At 44.3% G+C, this 15379-nt stretch overlaps 1 protein-coding gene across 11 annotated transcripts in view; it reads right to left on the reverse strand.

The window, feature by feature from the left end:
* Positions 1–205: 205 nt before the first annotated feature.
* LOC139988483 (cytosolic carboxypeptidase 1) overlaps positions 206–15379 on the reverse strand; it is a 35019-nt gene continuing 19845 nt past the window's right edge. For 5 of the 11 annotated variants that reach the window (XM_072006007.1, XM_072006011.1, XM_072006013.1 and 2 more), the window contains 5 exons: positions 4508–4760; positions 3951–4075; positions 3712–3864; positions 3473–3627; positions 206–3249 (listed from right to left, as the gene is read on the reverse strand). In XM_072006007.1, the coding sequence (XP_071862108.1) occupies positions 3498–3627; positions 3712–3864; positions 3951–4075; positions 4508–4760 (661 nt within the window). In that variant the 3' untranslated portion in view covers positions 206–3249; positions 3473–3497. Of the gene's footprint in view, positions 3250–3472; positions 3628–3711; positions 3865–3950; positions 4076–4507; positions 4761–15379 lie in introns of those variants that run through there. The other 6 variants (XM_072006008.1, XM_072006012.1, XM_072006009.1 and 3 more) reach the window with 5 other exon arrangements.

The raw sequence follows: 15379 nt of genomic DNA on the forward strand, positions 1-15379 counted from the left end.
GTATTCGTATGTAACGACTACTTGAAAAAGATTTTCTTGCCTATGCATACGTAGAGGGTGTGTTTACGATAGAAAAGCTATTACGCTGTGCTCTTTCGTAGGATATAATTGTTAGCGCGATGACAGATATTAAACTTTCTTTCTCTTTACTAAAAAAAAAAAAAAAACGTTAAGCGTAAGAAAGTTTAAGACACAATTTCGTTGATAGCTTACCGATAGCTTCGTTTGCAAACGACGACAGCCAATTCTCCCATCTATCGTTGTATTTTCACTTTTCTTTCCGTAGATAAGACCGCGCGTGCACTCCATATCGACATTTGATCAAATTGAAATCAACTCAAGTTGGCGATTTGACAAAACGGAGAAAACTTGTCCGTCCAAAATTATTTATAAAGTAATATGAATACCACGCGTATCGCAATTGGTCTATCTTGATTCAATTAATTCTAAAAAAGAACAAAAAAGGAAAAGAAAGAGAAATGCTCATTTTTCGACAAAATTTCGTCTTTAAACGAAGTGCACGTACGATCGAGAAGATCTTAGAAATCTCTCAATAATCCATAACGAAACATTTTTGGCTACGTAAGTCAGCTTTAGAGACAGTAGAACGATAGAGGAAAAAGAAATTTCTCCCTTCCCCTCCCCCACCCCCCCAGTGAATATTAGTATAAAATCGCGCGCATTACGATACGCCAGACAGACAATAAGATATCAAAATTGATTTTAACGCGTTTGCGACGTCTGTTAACGAAAGCTACACACACGCGCATACATACGCAAAACGATTATTCGACTGATTTCCGTTTCTAGACTCCAGGTTAATTCTTCGAGGCACGAATTAAACAGAGATCCTTTGCTAATATCTATCTATGTAATTGTAATTCGTTCTTCTAATATTTGCGTTATGCGGGATAATTTGTCGCAATCGTTGCTAGATATTTAAAGAAAAAAGTAGGGGCGGATAATTCACAATCTCGTTTGGGGTCAATTAATATTATACAGGGCACAATTTTTATCGAATTTCGATCGACGACTTGTAGTCTATTTTAAAGGCTATGTTATCATCTATTGATGTACGTTTCACATTAAAAAGCAATTCTTATCTTATTAATTCCGACTGTCTCATCCATCTACATCTTTTTTTTTTTTCTTTTCTATCCTTTTTTTCTCTTTCTCTGTTTTTCGTCTTTTTCGATTCACACTTGTTAACAAGTCTTATTATCCAACGATGAAACTTGTTTCTTGCTTTCACTTTATCCGTAAGGTTCGATCGTCTTTTTAACGTCACATCGATCTTCGTGAAATCCGTAACTGTAGCTTCAGTACCATACAGTATTAGTTGTTATTGTTACACTTGAATCTCGACCGATATCAATTGGATCAGTTCGTTACAATGAAATCATTTGATGAAACCTTCGATTGATCGACATTTCTCTTTCTACTGTATTATTGTAACTGTGTAACGAGAAATTTTACTGCCCTTGTATCGCGTAAAAAAAGCTGCAGAGTAGAAAGAACCGTAAGAAGTTTACCGATTTCAAGAAGAACGTGTTATTATCTGTATCGTATATGTACTTTATTAACTTTGTGAGTGTCTTTAATTCTTAACAACGTAAGATGTCACGATTGAACGCTGCTTCGTCAAGTTTTTTGCGTATGGAATGTTCTATCGTCTTCTAGGTCTTCGTTACGCTTCTTTCAAAACGTAGAAAAAGCCGAGCGGAGATACGAATTGAATGGCGTGTTGTAGAATTCAACGCCTAGATGTTCGATTAATGTTAAATTGACATGGTTCTATAATTTCGATGTGGTAGGTCGCAGCAGGCCAAACTATCTTTTATCACGCCCAACAGAATTAAACGAATCGACTGAATATTTCTACCACAAACTTGGATTTTACACGTTTCTAGCACGCTGAAGAACTGTACGAAATAGAAAAAGCTGTCTCTATTAATTCTTCGATTACGATTCGACGATTTTCTGCGCTCTCTTTCCGTCTCTCGATTCTTTTCTATCGCAGAAACAATTCGCAGCTTTTTCCGCTTGGTTTCTCTATTTTTTTTTTTTTTTTTTAACTCTCGATACGATTCGATTCGTTGCATGGAGCTTCGATCGCACACGATGCACCGTCGACAGCAACGTCTTTCGCCGCGTTAGAAAAATACACCGCTAGCCACTTTTTGTCTTCGCGCTTTCCGCAATTACCAGATTTGTCTAGTCTAAATTGTGGTATACTTTTAAGCACCGATCACACAGTATGTATCGCTTGTAAGCAGCTTGTATTAAAGGTTGAGCAATACGAATTCTAGAGGCCCGAATTTGGCAAACTTCGTGCGAAGATGCGTAGCGATATATGCGATTAACGACCTTGTAGAAGACTGAATCGATTAATTAAGGATTAGTGTAAAATACGAGTAAGAATGGGAGGATTTTCAGATGCTTGCGAGTTTCGGGTGAATACTTTTTAGCGAAATATTTACCGTATTATAAGTAAGCTTTATTTTCTATGATCACAATCGATAAAGTATCACATACAATTAATGTAAACAGCGAGGTACAGCATGAAAAGAAAATGGACTTTGCCTTTTAGAACACTCGCTTGATTTTTCGCTCAACTACTAAATCAGTTTGTCGGCGTTCGTTGAAAAAAGGACAATTCGCTTCGAGGATCTTTTATCTTTGAAATTAATTCGAATCGCTTCTCTGTAGATCCGCTTTAAGTCTTCTACCGGATTGGTTGCTCGTGACCTTGATTTCTCGCGTTTTGATCTCACGTTTGATCACGTTTGCTTTAGCGAACGAAGTTCTCAAATTCTGGTTAAGCGAACGTACTTTCGGTATCGGTGATGTTTAAGATGCTCAAATTTAATAGAAGTTTCAATTTACAAATGGCGACGCGTTCATTTTCGAGATTGTATACATTAAAACGGGGCTTCAGTTTCTAGATAGGATCTCCGTAGAAATAGCTTGACATTTGTTACGAGTTTAAATAAAAATTCTTCAAAGTGTACAGAATCTTTCCCCGGTGTTCTTACTTCTTTTATTATTCGGCAACAAAGAAACCTGCGCAACTTTCCGATCGACGAACGAAGAAACACCCGATCGTCGATAATCCCTGTCGATTCCATGAAATTCGAAATTTCGAAATATTCCTAAGTTTCAAAGTCGGACTCGTCCGATTCGCAACTGGACGAAATCTCATCCTCCATGCATCCTGATTCCTCGGGAATGCCTTCTCCCATGGGGATCCTAGAGAATAAAAAAGAAACGTCTTGACGCAAAAATGAAATAACGATATTTCAAGAAACGATTCGTTAGCGCGTTAATCAACGTGTTAGTAAATCGATCAGGCAAGATTTAATTCGTTAAAATGGAAATGTTAGTAACACGGAGAATAAATATTTTAGTAGAACGATCGATCGACGTTAATCGTGCGACGATCGTACGAACAACATTTCTACACGAATCTTGCCTCGGATCGTCTACTCGATCGTTCGTTACGCGATCGCAGCGATGTGATGCACCGCAGTCTTATCCTGAATACATTTAGGGAGAACCTTTCTGGATTTCCGTAAAATGCATTTTCGCGGGCAACAGTCTTCCACCAATGACCTGCGTTCAGAAATCCTTCTCATTATCCTCCTCGTCTTTCTATCGAACTCTTACAAACTTCCTATCGACAAATCTTAATTTCTATCTCTGCCAACTTACTTCTCGACGCTCCAATCCTCGGCACAGTCCTTCATCATCGACAGAGCCTGACAGAAATCTTGGCCGATCGCCTTCAAGTGTTTGGTATCTAGATGCAAGCCTGCCAACGTTCCTTGATCACATCCGCAGAAGCTGCTCTCCATGGTGTAGCTTCTATAGAAAATGAAAAAGACGCAGCGTTACTGGCAAATCGAGTCGTTGTTTTGGCAAGGTAAATCGGTAACGGTCTGCGCGTATACCTCGAAACACCTAACTGCCGCCATATGGCTACCCTAGCCGTGGACTCCTTGTTCCTTTCGACCTTGAACGAGCACAGTGGCAACGCGAACGCCGGAGATATTCTTTGCATGAGGTGCGGCAACATCTGAAACGCGTATCGCGAGAATAATCAAAGTTATACGAGTGCTCGCTCGTTATCTCATTTTTCCTCGTTTCCAGCAACATTTTAATTAAAAATTAACTGTCACGCGATCGTGGAAATTTAACGAGATCGACGAATAAAGGTAAAAAGTTGCATCACCTTCGTACAAACTAGTTCCAGCGGAACCTATATTTTCATGCACTGTATCTAAAATTGGAACACGAACGGAATCGATGTACCGATCCTGTTCGCTGTAAATTACATCGGGCGAAACTCGTTTCGCACTGATATTTCCCCACTCGCGAGCTTCGGAAACTGCTCCGCTCGTAAATTCGCTTCGATAGATCGCGCTAGATTACCGTTCGTACTTCTCGGTGCATGTAACCCGTATCTAAAAATAATACCCTAGTCTTCGTTCCTCTTTCGTCCCCTTACCAAATACTGCGCCGGCTGGTCCGGTTTCGCCCTGTCCGCGGCGCTCCAAGAACCCGACCTTGAGCAACCGAACAGAAACACGTTCTTCCTCCGTGAATGGCCGTGATAGTCGACGAAAACATAGGGAGGTCTTTGCAACACCCTCGTGCAGTACTCCATCAGGCCCTTCGTGTGATAGATCACCGGATGTAGTACCCGATTCGGATTGCTCCATCGTCTGTTCAAGTCTTCGTTCGTCAGCCCATAGCGATTACTATAATCGATCGAAAATAAACTCTTCGACGAGTTCTTCGTCCATCTTCCAAACAAATAAATAAATACTATCGTCGATCGTTCTCGTTACTATCATCGTATCGTGCGCGAACAACGTTGAAAATATCGAAATTAGTCGATACGAAACCAATAAACGTCTATTTATAACGCGAAAGAAATTTCTAAGAAGCACGGTTTTAGAATTTCCTGTCAGTTTGCACGTCGATGGTGCACGTCGAACCGAGAAGAAGGAGAAGGGCTGTGTTGTCAGAGATCGTCTTCATTTAAGGATTCAGCCGCGGTTAGAAGGACGTTTCCGGCGGCCGGAAGTCGGGCCGGAGGAAGTGACGCCTCCGCGTCGCGCATAGCTAATAGTGGGGTTATACCGTGGACCCCTGGCTTTATACAACCGAGACCGCCATTTCGCTTTTACCTGTCATCCTGAGATTGTTTCAAGATGTACGCGATGTTAGGTACTTGGAATACCAAATACATTTGTTCGTCTTAGCGAGACGCGTCTAAATCTTTCTTCCGCGCTAAAACGAACTTAGAACCTGTCCCGTTAAAATCCTCCGCTATTTCCAACAATATTTAACGCTGTAAAATTTCTATATTGATTTAAATCCGTGACGTAACTAGCTCGAGAGTAAAATACAAGTTTCTCTTAATAATTGCTAATTATTCGTTTCACGATCTCGAGGTTAACCAACCGCCCTTCCAAGAACTTGAACCTCTGTAAGAAGGGTAATATACCATCGGAGGAACATTGACTGGCGATAGAAATAATTAACAGGTTGCCGGTCACGATTACAAGAAGTCGCTCACCGTGGGATTAACAATCGCTACACGCGTACCCACGGACAGGAATCTTCGACCGTTCTTCCGATCGAGACATCGACCACGTAATACAAACATTAGCAATTTGACGCCTCGTAATCGCTTCCGGTCTTTAAGGTAGTACAGACGCACGTGACACGGACCCAAGATAACCACGTAACGATCGATATCTGGCATCGAGGCAGATGGCGACGAATAATAAGAATAATGGACGAGCGGTGACCGTGCACCTGCGGGATGATGTACGCGAAGACACGTTCCGTCGTGATCGTCCTCGTCCTCTTTGTCTTCGTCTTTGTCTTCGTCGTCGTGGTCGCGATGTCGAGGACGTTCACCGTCGAGAACATTCGCAGAAATCGTCGAAAAACAACAGTCATCGGAGATAATAGATTTCGTCCGGCGTGGAACGAGAGGGAACGGGAAAGGGTAGAGTGAAAAAGAGACACGTCCGACGAAAAAACCGGCAAGAATTACTCTCGGACGTGTATTAAAATGAAATCATCACTGACGAACTTCACCGTCGATGTAACTCGTTCGTCGTTAAAAACACGGAACTCTAATGGCTGTCGATTTCCTTGATTCCGTTATCCTCGGCTCTATTTCGAGGAATTCGAATTAGAAGAACAGGTAACATTAACCGAACGCTTCTTTCTTCCATTTCTTCAGTCGCGATAACGATTATAAACACGTCATTTTTATTTCTTTTTTTTTTTTTCGTCGGTAGTAAATCAACCGCGTGCCAAGTTAATTTATTATAATCATAAGCAGCGACTTCCTGGTAATTACAAATACCTATTCTATCGAAAGAAGAAAACGATTTCACGATGGGACAACGATGAATGTACTTATGTAGGAACAATTCAACGGCACAATTGGCGAATGAAATGGCGCGCAGTGGCGGCAATGTGCGAGCGACAATGAAGCAATTGTACAACGAACTTCTTCGCAGTTTTATTAGCCGACCGATGTAATGGCCAACATCAGTCTGTCCGTGCTAGCAAGCGATGTCAATGACTTGAACGGAGGAGCCTTGACCGCGAACTTCTCTCACCTTCTCAGAGATCCTGTACAAATTACACTTAACCGGCCACTCGTCTCGAACTGGCTGCGCGCATGAGATTTTCAAAGGTACCGCCATCAGCTTCGTACACCTGGACCCGTAAAAATATCGATGAATTACCCGCTCGTTGGATTACGATTAACGAGCACCGATCGCACGATTTATCGTCATTATTTAATCGATCGTAAATCACACAGTGTATCAACATCGTTTCGACTTTACTGTCATCTTCGTTCGATCTTGCTGGCTTCGCGAGTACACGCGCTTACTCGATACTCTTCGGAAATCGTGAACCAGACGCCGATATCGGCAACGATGCTACTGAACTGCGTTACCGATGCGGCGTGTTGCAACCGCGTTCTCGAGGATTACATCGAAAGTGGTTGCACGTGTTCTCTTTGATTTCACTCTCGGCAGAGCCGAACCTATTATCGTATCGCTAAGAGATTCGAAATGCGCGCAAATCGAGAAATTCACGGATGATGGAAAAGGTCTTGTTTTACAGGTTCCGTCTCTGTTTCTCGGTTTCTTTGCCGGATATTATATTATCGAGTAATTTCGAACATGACGTCAGGCTTATTTGCGTATTAACGGTGTACGGACGCGAAGTAAGGTGAATCGTTAATCCCGTTACGAGTAACTTTTGCCATTTCATCGGTGAACGATTCACAATCTTGTTTATCTTCGAGATGGATATATACAGCGTGGCCGGATTACGTCGTTCTAAGGAAAATACAGCCAGAAGTCACGATACTTCGGCGAACGAGGCGTCCGAGAGGGAAGACGAAGAAACGGACGCGAGGAAGAAAAATTCGTAGATCGTTCTTGCAATCGTAAAGCGAAATCCTTGGGTACCTTGGGAACGTTCGTTTCTTCGTGGTCGTCTTCCACGTATCACGCGTTTCTTCCGTGAACTTTACTACCAGCCTGCCCGGCTTCCCCTCTATCTTTGTTTCTATCTCTTCTCGCCTCGCGGCATTTTCTTCGAGGTTATCCCGGTGTTCGATCGTGTAACCACGCTCGTGAACTCCTTTTTTTTCCTTTCCCCGCAACCCAGCAAGAAATCTATTTCCTGCGTCGTTGAAATATGACCGTAACCGAGCTCGAACGCGATCGAACGCCGTTTCAAATCGCGTATTCGTTTGTGCGCGACTCTTTTATAAATCCTCGGACGATCGATGCCTGTTGCGACTTTCCTGCGATGATCGTTTCCACGATAACGTTCTCTGAGAAAAATCAACCGATGAATATACATAAGAGAAATCATGATCACGAACGAATAATTTCCGTTGCAACGGAATGGTACACGGTAAACACAAGAATGTACGTGCTAATGTTAAATTTGTCATGTGATACATCGTCTTTTAAACGTGCAAATTACCACTTGGTGCACCTTGTAGCTGCCGCGGTTATCACGAATGCCTTCGCGGGCGAGAATCGAGGGTCGCCAAGCCGCCATACATCGTTTCGCCCGCGGCAACAGAGAAACACACGCAAGCAAACGATACCAAGCAACGGCAAGAAGCTCGCGAGTATCTTTATAGCGTCACTGATACGAAAGGGACGTGTGACGTTCGTTTCAGGATCCTGGCCGGCCGAAGGGCTAAAGCGATCGCGCATTAGAATACTCGTGACCAGTCTCCGATTTGCATTCCTTCGCGAAACCAAGGCCTCTATCACTCCATCTCTCTCTTTCTTTCTTTATTTCTCTCCCTCCCTCCCTCCCTTCCCCCTCCCACCCTTCTCGCTCTCTCTCTCTCTCTCTCTCTTTTTCTCTCATTCTCATACTCGGTCTCTCTTTCTCCGCCTCTGAATCTCCTTTTTTTTTTTTTTCTTTCCCTCCTCTCTTTTCGTACCTTTTCTTCTTCTTTTTTCTTTGCTGGCGCGAGTCGAAGAACGGTCGAGAAAAGGGCGAGCATTCGCTGATGAATTCTCGGCTCGCTGACGTTTCTTCTACGCCCTGACCGATCGTTTCTTCGAAGCTGATGCGGCAAAAGCAGCCCTTACGTCGCGACGACGCGTCGGTCCCTTCCACAGGGAACGAAACGGAGGAATGTCCGTGCAGGTTTTTACTATAATGCGATTCGTCGCGGTGAACCTCGTTCCGCGGACCTCGTAAAATTCGCGTTTCACAACGTGTCACTCGCGCCACATAAATACAACCGCGTAAATATACCAGACGGGACGATGGATTCAGCCTGGATTAATAAAAGTCGAACCGGTGCATCGATTCTGCTACATTATCGACATGTTGGATCGAGAGGAAGATACATAAGGAAAACGCGCGATTCGCGCGACTGGTTCTTCCAGAGTTCGATGCACCTTCGGTTACAAGGATCGCCGATAGATTTTGCTGAATATTATGCAAAACTTCTTTCTTTAAAATCTTCGATCGTATCGATTTTATCGTCGAGTGAGATAAATCGGCCAGCATAATAAGAAAACGAGGAGTAGTTAACGGTATTTATCGATTCGAAAACGTTTTAAGCATCAAGGACGAGCGAGCAGGAAATTACTTCTAAATGGATACTCGGTCCGTGAAGGAACGAACAGAGCGATTTTATGCCAACGTCATTCGTGTCCCGTCATCGGATACCGATTTATTCGATCTCTAACTGCTCCCTCGCCGATGAATTCGACGATACAGTGCGAAATATTCGTCTGCCGAGTTCTTGTAGCTGGTCCAATAAATCCCGAGATTTAATTTCGCGATTCCGTTCTCGTGAACGAATGTCTCTGCGCCAACAGGCAATAGAATTCTCGCCTATCCGAATCGAGATTTAATTTAGAGGCTTGGCTGGCTGGTCCACGGGCATAGTTCCCTGGAATGCTTTCCGGTAACTACACGCAATACCGAGAATCTATACGAACCGGCTAAACAGAACCGAGTCTCGAAATTGGCTACGAGAGAAAAAAAAAAGGAAAAGGTAACAGACTCCTAACGAAGCGAATCTTTGACAGATGCCTGAAAAATGGACCAAATTGATAGCTTCTAATATTCGGGACACCGTATAGAAAGCGTCCATTGTGCTTTTTCAAAATATTCGATAGAATATTTTATCGAGAAGATTTTCCCTCTCCGGTATAGCAGTAGACGGTAGACATCGGTCCCCCACTATGTTAATAACGTAAATCACAACGCAGTAGTCCACGAATATAAATGAATTGCCCATAATGAAGAAGGAATGTAAATTCAGTCGTTCGCGTTGCTGAATCCAAGATGAACTTTATTATTTCCACCTGTTGATTAATTGATCGAAGCTAGGCAAACAGAGACAAATAAATACTTGTTCGAGAATGATTTTATCCTCGCCAAGGAATCTCGAATATTTCGTTTCACAGCGACGAAGACTTTCTACGTTTAACGTAACTGATAACTAAATTTTCCTAAGGAATTAAATCTTCAACTTACTTGAGAAATAATAAACGTGAAATATCCGCGTTAAAAAGAATTAACTTTGTTACCCGAGGATTAAATTTCCACTGTATCGGGGTGAAAATTGGTCCGAAAAATCGTCACGTGATAAGACTGCTAAAGACAGAGACAGAGAGAGAGAGAGAGAGAGAGAGAGAGAGAGAGAGAGGAAGAAAAAGAAGGTACAAGTAGAATTAGTAAGGTAACAGTACGGAGCAAAAGGAGAAAAAGTAAAAGTACGTAGGTATACAAAAGTGAAATGCAACTGTGTCGAGTATGCAAAACTAACTGTAACGGTAATGCGCGGAAACGCGAGCAACTAAAAGTACAAGTGCAAAGAAAAGGACGCCTCGGGACAAGCAACATCTGGGAACGTAAAAATAGACGATAACTCTGGTTGAGCAATATAGGGGCTTAACGCCCCTGGAGCGCCGTCTCCGACGCGAAAGCGAAGCCAAGGCATCGCTCGGCGACCTCCAAACGGAAAAAAAAAATCAACTAACTAACTAACTAAAACGACGCGACGGCCAGGCTTGTTTCGAGAACGTGTAACCGCAAGCAGAAGCAGAGGTTCACGGTTTCAGGTTCTAGGTCAGTCCTTCGAGCCCGGGGCACGTAACAGCGGCAAGAACAGGGGCCCAAGTAAAACGGTGGGTAGCAAGAGAAGCATTTAATGATCGTACGCCGCCACGGCTGTTATTATCATCCATTTCTGCGTTCTATCGGCGATCACATGCGCCGCGAGTCGTGATTCGTTCGTGGTTTCGTCGGGGACCCAGACACGGGGACAGTAAGAAAGAAGAGAAAAGGAAAAGAGAAAGACAGAGTCGAAGACCGCTGGTCCCGATACCAGGATGATTTAGGGAACGCCGTGGGATTACGTGTGTTCAACGACGAGTTTCGCTGTTTCCTACGGCGATTCACGAGACCGTGTAATCACATTACATCCTGGGGGAACAACATTGTCTAAATATATATACGCGAGACATCGTATGCATAACAAGACGTAGGTACGTAATCGATGAGCCGTGTACCGAAGATATCCTCGATAACCCGGCTCTCAGCTGCGTTCTCAACCCTTGTCCGTTGGACGATGATCGAATTTGATGCTCGTTACTTGATGGAATTCGCCGAGGAAACTGTCTACTCGTATTTTAAGTGGAAATTTCACAGGCTTCCTGTATTACAAGATAATGATTTTGCTTGCGATCGATTCGATAACGAACGATACGAGAGAATCTATCGCTGGACTAAACGTTGAAAACGTTGAAAGAGAAGATACGACGCGATATACAGATTGTTCCGATTGGCAACTGAATCACGGCTCTGAAGAACGAATCGAAGGAAAGAGTGTGCAAGGACGCTCGTCCCTTTCGTAGTGCCAAGTCGCCTGACCACTTTGCGCCGCTTTAATTGGATTCTCTAGGAAACCAGGAGAATCCTGGATACCCTATAAATAATCGAGGATTCGTATTCTCTGCTCAGGTAACGCGGTGTCCGTAAATCTACAGGAAGCGAGTGAAAGAAGCGCGATAAACCGAGTGGGGCTCTCGTCAGGAATTGCGGTAGTCGCGATATCCTTAGATAGAAAGAATATTCACGACGAAACGACGTCTTGCACTCTGACGCTCACTTTGTATATACATGAACAAACACACCGATAGATTTATCTCGCAGGTAGGAGACAGGATGATGAGGATCACTGTCCTAGAAGTATCAAAATGGAAGGAATCGACGGCGTCGAAGCCTTCGGGGCAGTATGGCTCCTTGGATCGTCTCGAGCGTCGAGGCTATTCGCGGGCTAAAACGGAGTTCGTTCCATGCCCGTGGAACGAATGAACGAAGGAGAAAGAAAACCTCGGAAGAAAAGGGACGGGGGGCTAAGTAGAGGAGAAGAGAGGAACTACTCTTCTCCTTAAGAAGTAGAGAGGAAGATGGAAAGAACGGGGGCCTTACATAGCGATTGCTGGCAGGGCCTGAAATAGACTTGAAGAATCCCCCGTAGCATCCTCACCTCTCTTTCTTCGCCTCCTCCACCACCACCGGCACCTCCTTCTTATCCTCCTCCTCCTTCTCCTCCTCCTCCTCCTCCTCATCCTCATCCTCCTTATACTTCTTCTAGTTCTTCTTCTTCTTCTTCTTCTTCTTCTTCTCCTTCTTCTTCTTCTTCGTTCAACAACAAGCGTTGCCTACAGCTCTCGAGAGTCTTCCTTTTCTTTACTTTTATTTTCGCAAAAAAGGACCAAGAATCCCTCTCGGCTTGGCTGTGAGAAGTTGTTCCTAGCATCTCGTTCACGCAGATAGGGCCAACACGAGGGAGAAACGGAGACGAACAAGACGAAGGAGGTGGTGGAGGATCGCTTGTTTATCCAGGATCGAGCTTCTGCTTTCGTTTCACCCACCGATATATGGCCACGAACAGAAACCCCCGTAGGCATTGCCAGACCTAAGTGCACTCCACGGCACAACGACTGCATTCCCATGGGAATACGTCGCCGAGACTCCGACCTGTTAAACTGACCTGCGCCAATGCACCAGCAAAGCGTGACCCACGCAACCAAGCGACAGGGTCGCACATACTAGATTCGATTTTAGCCGCCTGCTTATCCCCCGGTGAACAACCAACGATTATTTTCTCTTTTTGCTTCGTCGAGTGTCTCCGAACGGATAGGCTCGATTGTTGTTAACAAATCGTGCGATCGTAATAAACTGGAACCTCGTGGATGCGAACGTGTTGCGATTTATGTAAAATATAATGATAGCTTAAAATAACAACCGCCGATATTTTATAATAATAGAGTGTACTCTAAGAATAGGGAGCACGAGAATAGTCGGTAGAACTCTAAAACTAAACGAGAGATATTTTAAGGATCCGTATAATTCTAACTGCTCCCTCGTGTAATTACTCGTCTCTGTTTACGATCGACCTGACATTGGCCTCTCGTAATAAACTATACCTTCGGCAATTCTGTTCCATGACGTTCCTACCTGACGCAACCATATCGAATCTTTAAATAGATGATACGCGGCTCGTTATAAACGAACTGAAATCGACTCGTGTATCGTTTAACATAGAGATCGCGGTGCTTTCGTGCCAGCCATGGAGACAACGAGAAGAGGAACGCAGATCGAAAGAGACGCGGTGGGTCTCGAATGTCACGCGAGTTCCTTTTTGCTGGACTGGTCGCACACCGCGTAACAGAAATAACACGTCGAGTATAATGATCATCGATCCAGAGACGTTACAGGATATCGAATCGATCGGATACGGTCTGGACAAAGAGCAACTAAAAAACGAAGACAAAGTAGGTAGCTAAAGAAGATAAAAGAAAGACGAAGGAGAAGAAGAAGAAGAAGAAAATTCTCTGGTCAGGATTTTGCACTCCTTGTTGGTTCTCCGGTACCGGTTGCATATCGTAATCGAAGTAACTGGGCCTCAGTGGCGCGCGATCGTTTTGACGCGAGAAAAGCATACGATACATACAGCACGTATTCCAGAAGCAAGTGATCTCTCGTGCGAGAGAAGACGCGGTCAGAAATGAAGCCTACCTTGAGACAAGAGCCTTTTTGCTGCCGCTGAGAATACGCTGATGCCGCGAGCGTGGATCCACGACGAAAGCAACGCTAGCAAGAAATCTCTCGGCCAGACGAGATACGACTTCACTGTGTTAAGGGGTTAATATCGGTCTGGTGCATTAAGATGGGCATCGTTCTCATAAGAGTTCTCGAATGTTTCATTCGTATCTACGCGCCGTGGTATCGTAATGGTTAGTCGCAGCGGAGGCCGAGCGCGTAGATCGAAATAATTAATGTGGCGCGAGCGCGTTCGCGAAACGCGTGGACGCTTTTAAAATGGAATCCTCTATCCTCGTGACCGTAGGTACGCATTAAACTCGATAAAAATACGGGACTGGATGTATTTAAACGATTGTAAAGCGATTATGCGTTTTTCAGACGTTGAAGATACTTCCCTTAATGGGGCCCGGTCAATGCCGGCGGAGAAAAAACTAAGCACGGAAAGACCGAAGAATAAGAATAGACGGCGCCAAAGGCTTAACAAGGGAACCGGTTCAAAACCTCCTGCGCCAGTGTACTCCGACTTTCATGGAGATTCCACCGAGTCACTTCGACCACCGTGTGCAATATATCGAACGCCTGTACGATTCCCGTAATACCTAGCAGGTTACAATCGCAATCGTACGCTAGCCTCGTCGAGCAATTAACATCCTACGTCATATCTCGATGCCGTTTATATATAATTCTGTTTATATATAACTTGCGATAGACGTTGAATCGAACGTCTGTCCTATGGAGCATCGAAAGAGGGAAAAATGAAAAAAGGTATTTCCAACGAGGAAACGTTGCCAACCGACGTTCTCTCAAGGTTCTTCCAAGCTGTGATTTACATCCAAGTTGACTGGAATGATAATATCGTTAACGCATCCCGATCGTCGACATCGTCGTTCACGATGGAAAACAGTGATTTTGAGGGATGGTATGTGGCGCGTTCTCGCGAACCACGCTCAGAAATGAAGTCTACCTTGAGGTCGGTGTCTTTTTGCGCCAGCTCGTCGATACAATTCCATTCAGGACGATGAACATCGTGAAGTGACGCTAAAGCGAAATTCCATCCGCTACAACTACCAACGTAAAACAAACTATACGATGGGACAACGTTATTAATAGCGTCCACCGTCGAACCATCTTCCCGCTGTCTGTTAGACAGCTTCACGCCTCGTTCTCCGTTTCCTTGACAATCCAGGCTTCGCTACTTCGTTCGTAGCTCTCCAATCTCGTAGCGATTTAATCTCGTTTCAATTCTTTCACTTTCGTTTCGTTTACCCTCTTCCTACGACGTGTAGGCGCACGTTGAAAAAGAAAAGAGAATACTAATCGTATCTTACGCGTTAGTTGGATCGACGTTCGTCAGATTCCAGATCGAACCAATCATCGATAATTTCCAGTACACCGAATCGCTCAGAAATCTTCGCACCATAATGCGAGAACGAACGAGAATCTACATTCGGTGCATTGGTGGGCTAAAAAGTTCGGCCGAGAGAGCAAAGTTCGTGAGAGAAGAAACGTACGAGAGAGCGAAGCCGTGTCAACGAACGCACCGCGTCATCCTCTCTAACCCTCCGGCACCGACATCTATCGTGGTACCTCGTATTTTTTTCTGACCTTGTCACCTCGCAGGCTTTTTGCGCGGCCAAGTCGATTACATTTCGGATCGGTTCGTATCCCCCGTCGACGTCTCGAGCTATCCCGCTCTCTCGTGCCCGCTCGTCCCTTCGTGGGCTCCGCTCGT

The sequence above is a fragment of the Bombus fervidus genome, chromosome 6 (genome assembly GCF_041682495.2).
Source record: "Bombus fervidus isolate BK054 chromosome 6, iyBomFerv1, whole genome shotgun sequence".
NCBI classification, from domain to species: Eukaryota; Metazoa; Arthropoda; class Insecta; order Hymenoptera; family Apidae; genus Bombus; species Bombus fervidus.